The following is a 15,877-nucleotide window of genomic DNA, read 5'->3' on the forward strand; positions in this document are numbered from 1 at the left end:
GCTGCCTATTAGAGTTACAACAGTGGTTTCCGCTATGCACCAGTTGGTGTTATATGAAAAATTCCTGTCATACAGGAAATCTAAACTTTTAAGCTGGTTCATCAGTTATATTACCCAGCACAACTATTTAACATAAACTTTTTACACAGCAGACATTTTACAGTGAAATCACACTGAACCTGTTACAGTTCAGTCAAAGGAGCAAACGCCCTGAAATAAGTGTCATGGATGCAGCTAATACGATCATTATTAGAGTCGGGTTTGATATAATGCCAAATTTATTTGTAATTTCCCAGCACCAAACACCAAACACCAACACCAAATCAACACCACATCTTGTGTTTTCTTCAGCCCAGTCTACGACTACTTCAACATCTGCTGAGAACAATGGTAAGAGAGCATGTTTGGATATCTTAAACTTTCTGCTGCAGAAGAGCAACAGGAGGACGAAGACTTCACGTTTTAAATTTTAATATTTCAATTTGTGACTAATTTATTCTGGATGATAATGACGTGTGTCTTTTTTTTGTTGTTGTGTTGTTTATCTTGCAGAAAGGCGCATCATTACTGTGACTGTCTCTGTTGTGGTGTGCTGCTGCTGCTGGTGCCGTTTGTGCTCCATTTTGCTCATCATCTACAAACGTAAGAGAGTTATTAAAGAGATGTTATCAGCACACAGTTCAAAAGGCTGCATACGTGATGATATAAAGGTCTATTAGTGCACATAGTATGATGGTTAACCTGCCCATTCGTAAGGGGAACTTTTAATGGCTGAACTATATACAGGTTTTGGAGCAACATATGCTGCCAAGTAGACACCATCTTTTTCAGGGTCAGCCTTGCCTGTTTCAGCAAGACGATGCCAAACTACATTCTGCATGTATTCAAACATCACTGACCTGCCTGCAGTCCAGACTTGTCACCTATTGGCCTACTGGCTTTCTCCTTGTTTATTTCTTTTTTTGTTCTCTTCCATCTTGTTCTGGCAGGATTCTCACATTCAAAAAACACAAGAAATGCAGCGCCAACACAGAACATCAGAGAGGTTAGTGCATTACTCAGATTTAATGTGTTTTTGATCTGGAAATGAAATAGAACTTTTTGTCTGATATAATATGATATGATATGATATGACTGGTGAAAACGTGATCTGCCCGTCTACACAGTCTTAGTAATAGTCTAAATATCAAAATAAGCTGTTTTTGAACTATGTTTTATGTTTTATGAACGTTTATTTTCACTTTTGTGAATGCTTAATGAGACGATCAACTTTAATATCACAAATTAATTTTTACTATTTTAAGCCACATCTCCTGATGCTTTAAGGTCTTCTGCCACTAGTATTATTAGTGCTGTTGTTAGGATTGCATATTCATGCTGTGTTTTCTTTCTGCTCTGGAAGGAGGCTGCCTATGCGAAGATACAGAAGCGCCCCCAGGTGCCAGATTCAGGAACTGCAGAGAAAACAATCTACACCACTGCCAACTTTCCCACAAACCGCTCTTCTGCCTCACATGATGGCTCCAATGCACACACCTACTCTAATGTGAAGTACACTTACCAAACTCCATCTGCTCAACTGTAAGTCACTGATCAGGGACCCTTTCTATTCGACCGTCAACAACCCACAACACACTGAAAAGTCCTGACAGTTTTCACTTCATTCATTTCTGATTGGATTTGACTTCATTTGAATCAGACAAACTTTACAAATCACAGGATTCATGATATTATTTACTTTGTTTGATTCAAGGTTTAGACACAAGGAGTCACCAGTTCATCAACTACCGTCTCAAAAAGCACCACAGAATTAAACCTCTGAATGATATTTTTTTTTAAAGTTAATATGATGACAGTGTGTAAAAAATACATCATTTTATTCAATAATCTGGCAGACTTTCAACAACTGTAGCTATTTCTGTTGTTGCTTTTGCTTTTTGCTGCACCGTGGTGTTATGGTCAGAGGTTCAGGGATAAAATAGATATCTGTACATAAATAACTTAAATCTAGTCTAAAACCTAAAATGCTCACACTATTTTCTTGTCTTATCTTCAAAAAAAAAAGAAGAAAAAAAAAAGATATTTACACAAATTACGGCTGTATTTTCCTGTTTTATTGTATCCCCTTAACCACCGCTATAACCAAATACTATGAGAACATCATTAAAAAATCTGAATGAACTGATGTTAATGTATTATATGTACAGTATACACCATGTTCAGTGTTATGCAGCATCTAGTTGTTTCATAATTAAAAGATTATTCTTAATCATTTCTATTTTTATTTGTACTTTTATTCTTACTGTTGTACAGTTGATACTCAGTGTGTTAGATCAATGCTACGTGTTTCTCATGACGATGGAATAGAGTGGACATGATTGCTTGATAGAAGTATAACTGCATTTGCATCTCCTCGTGTGTTTTCTCGTTTTATATGTCATGAGTGATGTTTGTGATTTTATGTGTTTAAAAAAAAGATTAAATTTTTTTGACAAACATGATGTATTAGGTCACACTTTTATTTTTAACATTGTTTACCTTCTCATCCTATACTTGATTTTACAAATTGATTGTGTTTATTGTCACGTAGACCTCCGTACAGTTCCCTCCCAAAGTTAGGGGTCAAAGGTCAACACCTAGAATGTGAATAGTTACTGACAATAAATAACACAGAAACTATTTGGTAAAATCTGCACAGTTCATATCTTAAGATGGACTGGGACATACCCAAAAGTGATGCTTAAATGCTGCATGATCACAGCAACATACATCAAGTGTGATAGTTCATTTTGTTCATGATGACCAGGGGCCTCATGTAAGTGGCGTACGTCCTTTCCCACGCTCACGTTCAAATGTATCAAACGTGAAACAATCGTAGAAATGTGTGTGCCCCACGCCAATTTCATAGCTGTCGTAGGCACGTTTCTACAGCTATTGTTCCTTTGGCGACACTTAGAGGTGACGCTGGGAAACTGTTAATAATGTGAAAACAAGTAGTCATCAGAGTGATGTGCACATCAGAGACACACTTATGAACAATTAACACACCTGCATGTTTGCAATTATATGGGTGGATATAAAAGCATGCGTAATGTGATTAAGATAATGGTATTAACAATGGCAGCGTTAGCGCTGTTAGAGGACCTTGCAAACGTGAGCGACTTAAGGAACGCAAGGATTTACTTGCAAACCACGATAATTGGGTCATAAGCCGATTTCGGTTACCAAGGCCAGTGTTACTGGAGTTGTGCGCAGAGCTGCGGCCGGCCCGAGAGCGCAACGGGGGCCGGCGAGTAGCTCGGGGTTGTGCTGACTACGCTGGGGTTCCTGGCAACAGGGGCATTCCAGCGGGAGCTGTTTATCCAAGTAGGAAACATTTTCATTCCATCAATGTTCAAATCATATGTGATGCGCGAATGCGGCTAACTAACATCGTGGCAAGGTGGCCTGGTTCAACACAGGACTCATTCATTATGACTAACAGCATGGCTGGGAACAGGCTGGAGGCTGGCACGGTGCGTGATGGGTGGCTTCTATTCTATGTACATACGGGACAATTAAACAAATAAACTCTTTACTTACCCAGAAGCTGTGCCAGTGTGCCAATGCATATTTGGGCATGTGGCATTCAAATATCATGTTTTTGGTTTTCTTTATTTTCTGCTGGTGAAATTAGAGCTGCAGAGCTTTCTAACAAGCCCCTGATTGTCTCCCTGTGTTCAGTATTCTTGTCAGTAAAAGCGGGCGTAAAATGTCAGCCGCGGCGCCACACCTGTCCACACCTGTGTGTTCGCTGCTCGGATTCCACGGCATTTACAGCCTCACACACACGCTCCCACTCACGTCTTTTTTTGGTCATATTTATCCCTGTTGACAGGGTACCAAACAGAATCTCCACTTCATTCACTAGAATCTTTAGCTTAGACTCTGTGAAATTAATTTTCTTTCCTTTGTTCATTGCGTTATCTGATCGGGCGAAGAGGTGAATCTCAGGTCCAGGGCCTATTTAAATAGATTTGCATATGTAAATGGAGGCGTGGACAGGGAGGAGTTGCACGTGCGCTCAATTCCACGTTGATTGGGATGTACAAAAGAAACGTGCTTGGATCCATGCGAACGCACACTTTGATACACCTGAATACTTTTGTGCGTACGACAGTTTACGGGTTCTGGCGTACGGCAAGTTTTAGTAGGAAATCCACGCAAGTATTCGTACATAAGGCCCCTGGACTGTTATTATGTTGACTGACAGCAAGATAGACCAATCGGTTCATGTACAAGCCTGTTAGAGTTGTGCCGAAAAAAATATCAGTGAGAGTGAAAGAAATATAGAGGAAGTAGATATGTGTGGCAAACTCTGCCGTGCAGATGCTGAAGATCAACCATCGAATAAACAGGGGCACTGACAGCTGAAGTAACAGAGTCACAATATTTTCACTAAGGATTTTCAAAATGAGGACTCTTCTTCTGCTTCTCCTCTCACTGATGACAGGTAAAACAATTATTACTGCCTGATTCCTGATACTAGATACTTAATAAATACATCATGTGGTGTAGTTTCAGCTACTTTTGCATTGGTCTCATTAACAGTCTTACTGATTCAAAGTAAAACCAACAGGGTCAAAAATCAGTTCTTATTTAAATACAGATATTTTCTGCTTCTCACTGTGAATAATTCATCCAACGTGGCAGTGACACAACCTGTAGTCTGTTTATAAAAGGTCACTGCACAGGCAGTATTTGTGATTTCATGTAAATATGAAGCTATCGGGGCTGAATTTGATATAAAATATAACCTGTTGATGAAAAATCTCTTTGCACACAGGCAGTAATGTTTTTTTTTATTTCTTCATGCAAACATGGGTCGCTAATATTCAACAAATTCAACAAGAATTCAGACTTACTTAAACGAAGAGGAAGTGAAAGTTACATACAGCTTTTCTTAGCCAGTTTTTTTTTTTTTTAAGCCCGCATGTTCAGGTGCAAGAGGAAACTCATGAATACTAATTAATTATATTTACATAATTACTGTCAGTAATAGTGGCAGAAATATTCTGGATCTGTTCTATATGTGAAGGTTAGAGCAGGATGATTGGTGTTGATACAGTTATAAAATTGTTTTACAGTTTGTATGGTCTCATTCTCAACTTATCCGAGACTAACGGCCTGTATGCTGATAATCATGAGATGATGAAAAGTCAAATAATAAATAATAAAAATATTGCTGAGTCAAATATAATCAAGACTGATCAGTTCAGATCATCACAGCTATAAAATAACACAGAGGGGTGGTTTTTACTCAGCATTACTGTCAAACAATGTCATAAAAGAAGTCCAAAACAGTTTCAACACAAAATAATTTCAAATACAGTTGATACTAGTTTAGACTACTGCAGCTCCAGGATTGTTTGAGTATCTGACATGATGTGAACTTTTGTCTGATCTACAGGTTGTGAGGCTGTGTCTAATGTGAAGGGATGCCGAGACGGATGGGTTGAATTCACCTGCAACTATCTAAGATCTGGTTTTACTTTAACTAAACTGGGATATACACTCATGCAAAGTTCTAAAAACAATGAGTGGGAAACCACAAACAGTGTTTCCCTGTACCATGATACAAAAAATAAAAAAGTCAGAGTGCTCATCAAAAAACTTAAACAGGAAGACTTTGCAGAATACCAGTGTAAAAAGCAGGGGTCAGACTTTAACACAGTAAAACTAGAGAAAGGTAAGAGACACTTTCAATGTATTTTTATTAAACTCATGTAATGACTCAAATTTTCATAAACTATGTTTTTGATGCACATCAAGGCATAAACTGATGCAGCAGGTCCTCGCTATATTACAGTAGCCCAGAACAGAAAAACTAAACACTGTCTCTAGATACGTCATGTTTTTCCTGAATTTTTGTAAAGTCACTATCACTTGAGTCATTATGTCTTCAGGTAAACAGAAAACCACCTTGTAGGCTACTGTATTTGCTGCCAGACAGGCCACCTCTGGTTTCTGGGGGTTGTGATCAGTCAAGGGGTTTTCACTGGAAAGTAGATGCTAAGAATAGATGATAGCTGCACTGCATAGCGGTTGGTGTAGGCTTAACGAACACTCATTGCTATGAGTTACTATAAATGCTAATTAATGTTTGTGACAAGTACATGATAATTCTGGTTTTGAAAGGCACTAAAGAAATAAAGTTTACTCCCTTACTTACAGTTTGCATCTTCAACTTTTTTTTTATATTTGCAGACAGAGGCTGCCAAGGACAATTCATTCAAACTGTGTACAGAACAGCTAAAACCACCATCACATGTAATTATCCAAGAAACAGAGACGAGTCCGATGTCCTGTTTCTCTGCAAAGAGAACAAAATCACCTGTGAGGACATCTTATCAACTGAATCTTCTCCAAAGTCAAGCGAGACATTCACTCTCACAAAAACCAACACAGGCTTCACCGTGTCCATCAGTAAAGTGTCCTCACATCATGCTGGTGTCTACTGGTGTGGAGTAAAGTCAAATGAAGGAAGTTACCGAGCTGGATTCAGAAAAATACAACTAAACAACTTTATTAACTGTATCAACACTAATCATCCTGCTCTAACTTCACATATAGAACAGATCCAGAATATTTCTGCCCCTCTTACTGACAGTAATTGTAAATATAATTAATTAGTATTCATGAGTTTCCTCTTGCACTGAACTGCGGGTTTTAAAAAAAAAAACTGGCTAAGAAAAGCTGTTATGTTACTTTACTTCACTTTCGTTTAAGTAAGTCTGAATTTTTGTTGAATTTGTTGAATATTAGCGACCCATGTTTGCATGAGAAATTAAAAAAACATCACTGCCTGTATTTTTCATCAACAGGGCTATATTTTTATATCAAATTCCAGCCCCGATAGCTTCATATTTACATGAAATGACAAATACTACCTGTGCAGTGACCTTTTATAAACAGACTACAGGTTGTGTCATCGCCCGTTGGATGAATTATTCACAGTGAGAAGCAGAAATATCTGTATTTAAATAAGAACTGATTTTTTGACCTGTTGGTTTTATTTTGATCAGTAAGACTGTTAATGAGACAATGCAAAAGTAGCTGAACTACACCACATTGATGTATTTATAAGTATCTAGTTCAGGATCAGCAGTAAATAATGTGTTACCTTCATCAGTGAGAGGAGAAGCAGAAGAGAGTCCTCATTTTGAAAATCCTCAGTGAAAATATTGTGACTCTGTTACTTCAGCTGTCAGTGCCCCTGTTTATTCGATGGTTGATCTTCAGCATCTGCACGGCAGAGTCCCTGAGATGATATAATAGTTATCCATGCATATCCACTCTGCTACTGCTACCTCTATATTTTCTTTCACCACTCACTGATATTTTTTTCTCAAAACTCTAACAGGCTTGTACATGAACCGATTGGTTAGCTTGCTGTCAGTCAACTAATAACAAGTCCTGGTCATCATGAACAAAATGAACTATCACACTTGTGCATGTTGCTGTGATCACTGCAGCATTTAAGACTCACTTTTGGGTATGTCCCAGTCCATAATAAGAATGAACTGTGCAAATTTCACCAAATAGTTTCTGTGTTATTTATTGTCAGTATTTTCACACTTGGATAGCTGAAAATTTCTTCGATAATCCATAAATTGTTGATTAGCACTATGAAGACAGATAAGTTAATTACGTGGTTTGATTTGAGTCAAAGTAAGTTGCGTCAGCTTCACCCAAAACCTCCCAGATTACAAAGTTAGTTACGTTATCTGTAATGAGCTCTCATATTTGAAACCTTTACAGTTTAAATTAATGTAAAATCAGCCTTCAATGTTTTCACTGATCTATTGTGAACTGTTTGTACTAATAATTATTGCAGGCAATCTGTTGAATATAATTAGGTATGTGAGTACAACACGTGTTCTAGTATTAGGTCTATATTCTATTTGTTTTCGGAAAGTGTCATTTTACCTGGATATGTTCCATGGCAGCTCTTTTCTTCCTGTGCAAGAGTGCTACGTTGACTGTGCGCACACAACTTGTAGGATGTGGTCAGGGTGTTCAATGGTTGATTTGACACGTCTTGTTCTTCAAGTCACTGTGAACTAAATATGATTTATGAATATATTTATCAATTAATGTATTGGGACATACCCAAATTAATTTAAATTCTAATTCAAAGAAAACAAAATGTTAAGATCAGTTAAGATTTGACTGATATGTTCACTATCAACATTTTGTGATTTTGCGACAGAAACATTAACATTTCCTCATTCTGTTGATCGAAGCGTGAAACTCTGGGGAGGGAATGTGAGGTTCACTATCTTGTTGAGTGTGACATGAACACATCCAATTGTAAAATCAATTATAGGATGCGATTTAACAAGTTAAAAAATAAATGTGACATAAGAATAAAAGTACAAGTAAAATGAAATGATTAAGAATAATCTTTTAATGACGAGAGAACTAGATGTTGCATTACATTGAACAGGTGTATACTGTACATTTAATACCATTAACATCAGTTCATTCAGATTTTTTCACTGATGTTCTCCTAGTATTTCGGTTATACGGTGGTTAAGAGATACACTAAACAGGAAAATACAGCTAATTTGTAAAAAAAAAAAAAAAAAAAAATTGAAGATAATAAGCCAAGACAAGAGAAGAGTGTGAGCACTTTAGGTTTTGACTAGATTTAAGTTTATTTATGTACAGATATCTATTTACACCATAACAACACAATGCAGCAAAAAGCAAAAGCAACATCAGAAATAGCTACAGTTGCTGAAAGTCTGCCAGATTATTGAATAAATGTATGTATTTTTTACACACTGTTCATCATATTAACTTTTTTAGTAAAATCATTCAGGGTTTAATTCTGTGGTGCTTTTTGAGGCGGTGGTTGATGAAACTGGTGACTCCTTGTGTCTAAATCCTGTGATTTGTAAAGTCAGAAATGAATATAAGTGAAAACTGTCAGGACTTTTCAGTGTGTTGTGGTTGTTGACGGTCGAATAGAAAGGGTTTTCAGAAAGTCCTGATGGTGATTGACAGTTGAGTAGTGGGATGTGTTGGTGTGAAGTGTCCTGCACAGTAGAGTAAGTGGAGTCATCATGTGAGGCAGAAGAGCTGTTTGTGGGAAAGCTGGCAGTTGTGGTAGATTGTTTTTTCTCTGCAGTTCCTGAATCTGGCAGCTGGGGGTGCTCTGTATTTCCTCGTAGGCAGCCTCCTTCCAGAACAGAGAAATAAACACAGCCATGAATATGCCATCCTAACAACAGCACTAATAATACTAGTGGCAGAAGATCTTAAATAGCAGGAGAGGTGGCTTGAAATAAAAAAAAAAACATACATGACATTAAAGATCGCATCTCATTAGCATCCAAAAAAATCTGAGTGAAAATAAACATTCATAACTAAGAAACTCAGAAACCCCACTAAAAACAGTCTTATTTTGATTATTTAGACTATTGCTCAAGACGGTGTAGGTGGGCTGATCACGTTTTGACAGTTGATCATAGTAAAAAACATCTCTGCGGTTGATGAACGGTGTTCTGAAGTTTTACGGTGAAATAGATTGCAGAAAATAACGATTTCTTATTAAACCACCAAAATTGTTGGCTTGCTATACCAGTTAACATAAACAACACCACTGTGTCAGTGTAAAAGCTGTTGGCTACTTTTGCTAATTCATAAAGCTATTCAACAGCTCCCTCCTCTGGCCAACGTGGCTATAGGCTATGAGATACGCCCATGAAGGGTTCATACGAAAAGACAAATCATTTTTCCTTCTAAATTATTATATTATTATTTTGTATTTATTCTGGTCTGTTTATTTTGCCTAAACAGCAACAAAATTGTAGCTATTCTCAGCAATCATGTGAATTTGCTAGAAGACTAGAAACCAGCTTGATTTTGTGTGTTTATGTGACTGACGAGTGTGTGGTTCGTTTCGTTTGTTCTGTGAGGCATGAGCCGTTAGGCTGACCACTTTTTGAGGGTTGAGGCGCCTGGCTTTCTTCGCTTTTTTTGGTTTTTTTTCTTCTTGGGTTTCCTTTTGGGATTACAAGTTTTTGAGATGAGTGACTTTTAGGGACTCTGATGCCGTTTGTGTGAGGATGACAAATTTTTGAGACTGAGTGACTTTTAGGCGACTCTGATGCCTTTCGTTTGAGTCTGACACCTGAGTCTGAGATCTGAGGATATCCTAAAATGAAACCATAACAGGTCACTTGTAGGTCAAGTCAGCCAGAACACCCACTCTACAGACAGTTTTATTTTTTAGTCAGTGTTCTTTGTTTATGCAAAAACAAAGCTTTTCATTTCAGCAGTATCAGGCAGCTGTTTTCAGCAAAAAAGCTCAGATAAACCACATACACTACTGTGTTAAGTGAAAAAAAATATTTACATAGAATATTTTTATAGTACTTTATAGAAAAAAAATTTTTTTTTGCATGAAGGGTAATCCATCATCATTTTCTGGAGGAGTACACAAGGGTTAAAGGTGATAATTAATATTGTGTTTGTGTCCACTGCTCCCAAACTAGCACAAACTAGCCAACATCAAACATCTAAACATATTCTTCACAGTTGTTGATATTCGCAGGCAGACGAGCTGGGTTGAGGATCACTGCCTCCCCATTGCCACATGCTTCTGAAAAGTTGATTGTAGCGTAATGCAGTGAGCCAGAGGGATCTGTGAACAGTTGGCAGTGGCATTTCCTGAGTTTCCCTTCTGGACGTGCTCCTCTAAACTCCTCGTAGTCACAATCCTCCAGGAAGGATAAAAAATACAGTCTGAACAAATCCTGTACAATCTTAACATTAAACACTATCCTTACAAAATGTGTTTATTATAGTATAGTTAGGAACACCTTTACTGCAGTGTGTAACATTAATGCATGTGTACAAACCACGAGTAACTGATTTCAAAGCTTAAAGGTTGAATAAAATATACAATATATTTCTATATTTATTTTACATTATGCTCATATTTCTATGTCATGTGGAGACATTCCTACTAATTCCTAACAGCTCAATTCGACGTTTAGCCATTTTTCAAGACTGGTAGTCAGCAGTTCTGTCAGTAATACTGGCATACTGCATCACCTATGCAGTAACACACACACAGCGCCACAGGTTAATGCACTAACCTCTCTGATGTTCTGTGCCGCTGCTTCTTCTTGTGTTTTTTGAATGTGAGAATCCTGCCAGAACAAGATGGAAGAGAACAAAAAAGAAATAAACAAGAAGAAAGCCAGTTGTCTCTCCATCTACCTTGTTTACAACTAGTACTGCTGTACTTTCCAGGTATAAAGCAGAGTTGCACTTGTATTGTTTCCCTTCATTGAAATAGATCTATATTACTGCTTTGTGTTATTCCCAGAAACTACAACCCTATTCTAAAAAAAGTTCTCCTGCTGTATAAAATGTAAATAAAGAAAACAAATACGATGATGTGGCAAAATACTGACTAAGGTCAACCCTGAAAAAGACGATGTTCTACTTGGCAACATATGTTGGTCCAAACTTTATATTATAGTTTCAGTGCTAACTGCTGCCCTCACAAATGTGCAGGTTAACCATCATACTATGTGCACTATAGCACTCTCATTCATCACGTATGGAGCCTTCTACTGTGTGCTGATAACTAGTCAGAAAAAAATCAACCTTCACACATAAGGCGGTCATGTCTAGGCACTTAATAAAAGTCATTACAGTATGTGTGACACATCCCATCTCTTTAAGATGTGATGTTTGTAACTGTGGTTTTGTGTTTCTCTTCTGTGATTTGTTAACAAACTCTCTTACGTTTGTAGATGAAGAACAAACTGACCCAAACGGCACCCCGCAGTAGCACAACTACACGAGCATCTCATAGTAATGATGTGCCAAGAGCTGCCAGATGTGGGGTTGGTGGTGGTCTGGTGATTGGGTTTGTGCAAAGGACAAAAAGAGAAGCATTGAAGTAATCAAACCACTTCCTTGTAACAGTTTTTATGGTTTAAAAACAAATTTGTTTCTTCACATACAGTATGAAGAAGTTCATTTCTTCTCCTGAAAGTCGTTATTTTAGAGTTTCATGTGTTGAAAATCAACTGGTCAAAAAACCCCGTATTTTTAAAGCATTCAGATGTAATCAGGAATTACTGTTAGATTTGTCTACATGCAGTTACCGTCTTCAAATCTGAACCAGGTAGTGAAATAATATCATTATACTAAATAACCATGACTACAACTACAATCATCGAGATTGTGGAAGAATGTGTTACTGTTGTTTGTCATCGTCGCTTTTTGCTCCACACCAGTATGTCCCTTTTCGTTGTTGTTGTTACTTCTCTCACTGTTATGTGATGTTTTTGTTTCTGTCCATCCTCCATTAAAAACCTCCCAGTGTTCTTGTTGAGCGCCTGGTGTTCACTAGAGTTCACATATGGATGGATCTTCTCCCTTACAGATGAATTTCTTTATCGGATTACCAAATTGATATTCACCACCAGTATGTAAAATTCTGTCCAATAGTTAGAGGACCTGTGAAGTTTCTAATATCTATAGACAGACAGACAGCAGGACAACACAGAGTGCTTATCATGACTGTATGAACAACATATTTCCGATACACCTTAATTATTTGTGTGAGTAAATCAAATCTACAAGTATCAAATGTGTCAGACTCAACCTTTAACTTCTGCTGTGATGAATCTCTGAACTGATCAGTCTTGATTATATTTGACTCAGCAATATTTTTATTATTTATTATTGACTTTTCATCATCTCATGATTATCAGCCTACAGGCCATTAGTCTCGGATAAGTTGAGAATGAGACCATACAAACTGTAAAACAATTTTATAACTGTATCAACACTAATCATCCTGCTCTAACCTTCACATATAGAAAAGAATCCAGAATATTTCTGCCACTTTACTGACAGTAATTGTGTAATATAATTATTATTTCATATATTCAGAGTTTCCTCTGCACCTGAACATGCGGGCTTAAAAAAAAAAAAAACTGGCTAAGAAAAGCTGTATGTAAACTTTCACTTCCTCTTCGTTTAAGTAAGTCTGAATTCTTGTTGAATTTGTTGAATATTAGCGGACCATGTTTGCATTGAAAAAATAAAAAAAAACATCACTGCCTGTATTTTTCATCAACAGGTTATATTTTATATCAAATTCAGCCCCGATAGCTTCATATTTACATGAAATCACAAATACTGCCTGTGCAGTGACCTTTCATAAACAGCTACAGGTTGTGTCACTGCCACGTTGGATGAATTATTCACCGTGAGAAGCAGAAAATATCTGTATTTAAATAAGAACTGATTTTTTAACTGTTGGTTTTACTTTGAATCAGTAAGACTGTTAATGAGACCAATGCAAAAGTAGCTGAAACTACACCACATGATGTATTTATTAAGTATCTAGTATCAGGAATCAGGCAGTAATAATTGTTTTACCTGTCATTGTGAGAGGGAAGCCGAAAAGAGTCCTCATTTTGAAAATCCTTAGTGAAAATATTGTGACCTCTGTTACTTCAGCTGTCAGTGCCCCTGTTTATTCGATGGTTGATCTTCAGCATCTGCACGGCAGAGTTTGCCACAACATATCTACTTCCTCTATATTTCTTTCACTCTCACTGATATTTTTTTCGGCACAACTCTAACAGGCTTGTACATGAACGATTGGTCTATCTTGTACGTCAGTCAACATAATAACCGTCCAGGGGGCCTCATGTACGAATACTTGCGTGGATTTCCTACTAAACTTGCCGTACGCCAGAACCCGGAAACTGTCGTACGCACAAAAATTTCAGGTGTATCAAAGTGTGCGTTCGCATGGATCCAAGCACGTTTCTTTTTGTACATCCTAATCAACGTGGAATTGAGCGCACGTGCAACTCCTCCTTGTCCCCGCCTCCATTTACATATGCAAATCTATTTAAATAGGCCCTGGACCTGAGATTCACCTCTTCGCCCGATCAGTAACGGCAATGAACAAGGAAAGAAAATTAATTTCACAGAGTCTAAGCTGAAGATTCTAGTGAATGAAGTGGGATTCTGTTGGTACCCTGTCAACAGGGATAAATATGACCAAAAAAAGACGTGAGTGGGAGCGTGTGTGTGAGGCTGTAAATGCCGTGGAATCCGAGCAGCGAACACACAGGTGTGGACAGGTTGTGGCGTCGCGGCTGACATTTTACGCCCGCTTTTACTGACAAGATACTGAACACAGGGAGACAATCAGGGGCTTGTTAGAAGCTCTGCAGCTCTAATTTCACAGCCAGAAAATAAAGAAAACCAAAAACATGATATTTGAATTCCACATGCCCCAAATAGCATTGGCACACTGGCACAGCTTCTGGGTAAGTAAAGAGTTTATTTGTTTAATTGTCCCGTATGTACATAGAATAGAAGCCCCCATCACGCACCGTGCCAGCCCTCCAGCCTGTTCCCAGCCATGTGTCAGTCATAATGAATGAGTTCCTGTGTTGAACCAGGCCACCTTGCCACGATGTTAGTTAGCCGCATTGCGCATCAATATGATTTGAACATTGATGGAATGAAAATGTTTCCTACTTAGATAAACAGCTCCCGCTGGAATGCCCCTGTTGCCAGGAACACCCAGCGTAGTCAGCACAAACCCCGAGCTACTCGCCGGCCCCCGTTGCGCTCTCGGGCCGGCGCAGCTCTGCGCACAGCTCCAGTAACACTGGCTTGGTAACCGAAATCGGCTTATGACCCAATTATCGTGGTTGCAAGTAAATCCTTGCGTTCCTTAAGCTCGCTCACGTTTGCAGGTCCTCTACAACGCTACGCTGCCATTGTAATCCCATTATCTTAATCACCATTACGCATGCCTTTTATATCCACCCATATATTGCAAAGATGTGGGTGTGTTAATTGTTCATAAGTGTGTACTCTGATGTGCCCACGTTCACTCTGATGACTTACTTGTTTTTCACATTATTAACCAGTTTCCCAGCGTCACCTCAAGTGTCGCCAAGGAACAATAGCTGTAGAAACGTGCGTTACGCACAGCTATGAAATTTGCCGTGGCGGCCCCTCAGCTAAGTGGCGTACGGTCCCTTTCCTCACGCTCACGTTCAAATGCCTATCAAACGCTGACAACAATCGTAGAAATGTGTGTGCCCCACGCCAATTCATATACGCTGTCGTTTCCACGTCACGTTTCTACAGCCTCTTGTTCCTTTGGCGGCATCTTAGAGGTGACCGCTGGGAAAACTTCTTAACTTAAATAATGTGAAACAAGTAGTCATCCGACCCAGTGTTCAAGACGAGATCGGATGCAAGATAAACCGTGCACATCAGAGACCACACTTATAGAACATTAACACACCCACATGTTTGCCCCCATTATATGGGTGCCGATATAAAAGCATGCCGTTAATGTGCTTTAAGATTAATGGTATTAACAATGGCAGAGCGGTTAGCGTTGTTATAGCAGCATCCTCCCTTGCCAACCGTGGGAGCCCGACTAAGTGAACGCAAGGATTTACTTGCAACCACGATATTGGGTCATAAGCCGATTTTTTCGGTTACCAAGCCTCGTGGTACTGGAGCTGTGCGCAGAGCTGCGGCCGGCCCGAGAGCGCAACGGGGGCCGGCGAGTAGCTCGCGTGTTGTGCTGACTACCGCTGGGGTTCCTGGCAACAGGTGCATTCCAGCGGGAGCTGTTTATCTAAGTAGAAACATTTTCACTTCCATCAATGTTCAACTTCATATGTGATGCCCCGCGACTGCCCGGCTAACTAACCATCGTGGCCAAGGTGCCTGGTTCAACACAGGACTCATTCATATCGACTGACAGCATGGCTGGCGAACAGGCTGGAGGGCTGGCAAGGTCGTGATGGGGCGC

At 38.8% G+C, this 15,877-nt stretch overlaps 3 protein-coding genes across 13 annotated transcripts in view; 2 read left to right on the top strand and 1 right to left on the bottom strand.

The window, feature by feature from the left end:
- Window positions 1-2,496, top strand: part of LOC113744035 (uncharacterized) — a 42,890-nt gene extending 40,394 nt beyond the window's left edge. Inside the window, exon 7 of the mRNA XM_027279255.1 lies at window positions 1,713-2,496. The gene's annotated coding sequence lies outside the window, so the exon portion shown is untranslated. The remainder of the gene's footprint in view (window positions 1-1,712) is intronic.
- Window positions 1-15,877, bottom strand: part of angpt4 (angiopoietin 4) — a 158,404-nt gene that overhangs the window by 106,785 nt on the left and 35,742 nt on the right. The window lies entirely within an intron of this gene.
- On the top strand, window positions 4,175-11,854 carry LOC113745888 (uncharacterized). The gene is made up of 4 exons (XM_027279454.1): window positions 4,175-4,492; window positions 5,450-5,728; window positions 6,247-6,573; window positions 11,817-11,854. Exons 1-4 carry the CDS (start codon window positions 4,453-4,455, stop codon window positions 11,852-11,854), a joined length of 684 nt encoding a protein of 227 aa, XP_027135255.1. The 5' UTR covers window positions 4,175-4,452.

The sequence above is a fragment of the Larimichthys crocea genome, chromosome VI (assembly GCF_000972845.2).
Source record: "Larimichthys crocea isolate SSNF chromosome VI, L_crocea_2.0, whole genome shotgun sequence".
NCBI lineage: Eukaryota > Metazoa > Chordata > Actinopteri > Sciaenidae > Larimichthys > Larimichthys crocea.

What these genes read in the sequence shown, in the direction of transcription:
- LOC113745888 (XM_027279454.1), top strand. Translation starts at nt 4,453, where the DNA reads ATGAGGACTCTTCTTCTGCTTCTCCTCTCACTGATGACAG. An exon ending in CACAGTAAAACTAGAGAAAG is followed by an intron (nt 5,729 to 6,246) that starts GTAAGAGACACT and finishes TTATATTTGCAG; the next exon opens with ACAGAGGCTGCCAAGGACAA. An exon ending in ACTAAACAACTTTATTAACT is followed by an intron (nt 6,574 to 11,816) that starts GTATCAACACTA and finishes TTACGTTTGTAG; the next exon opens with ATGAAGAACAAACTGACCCA.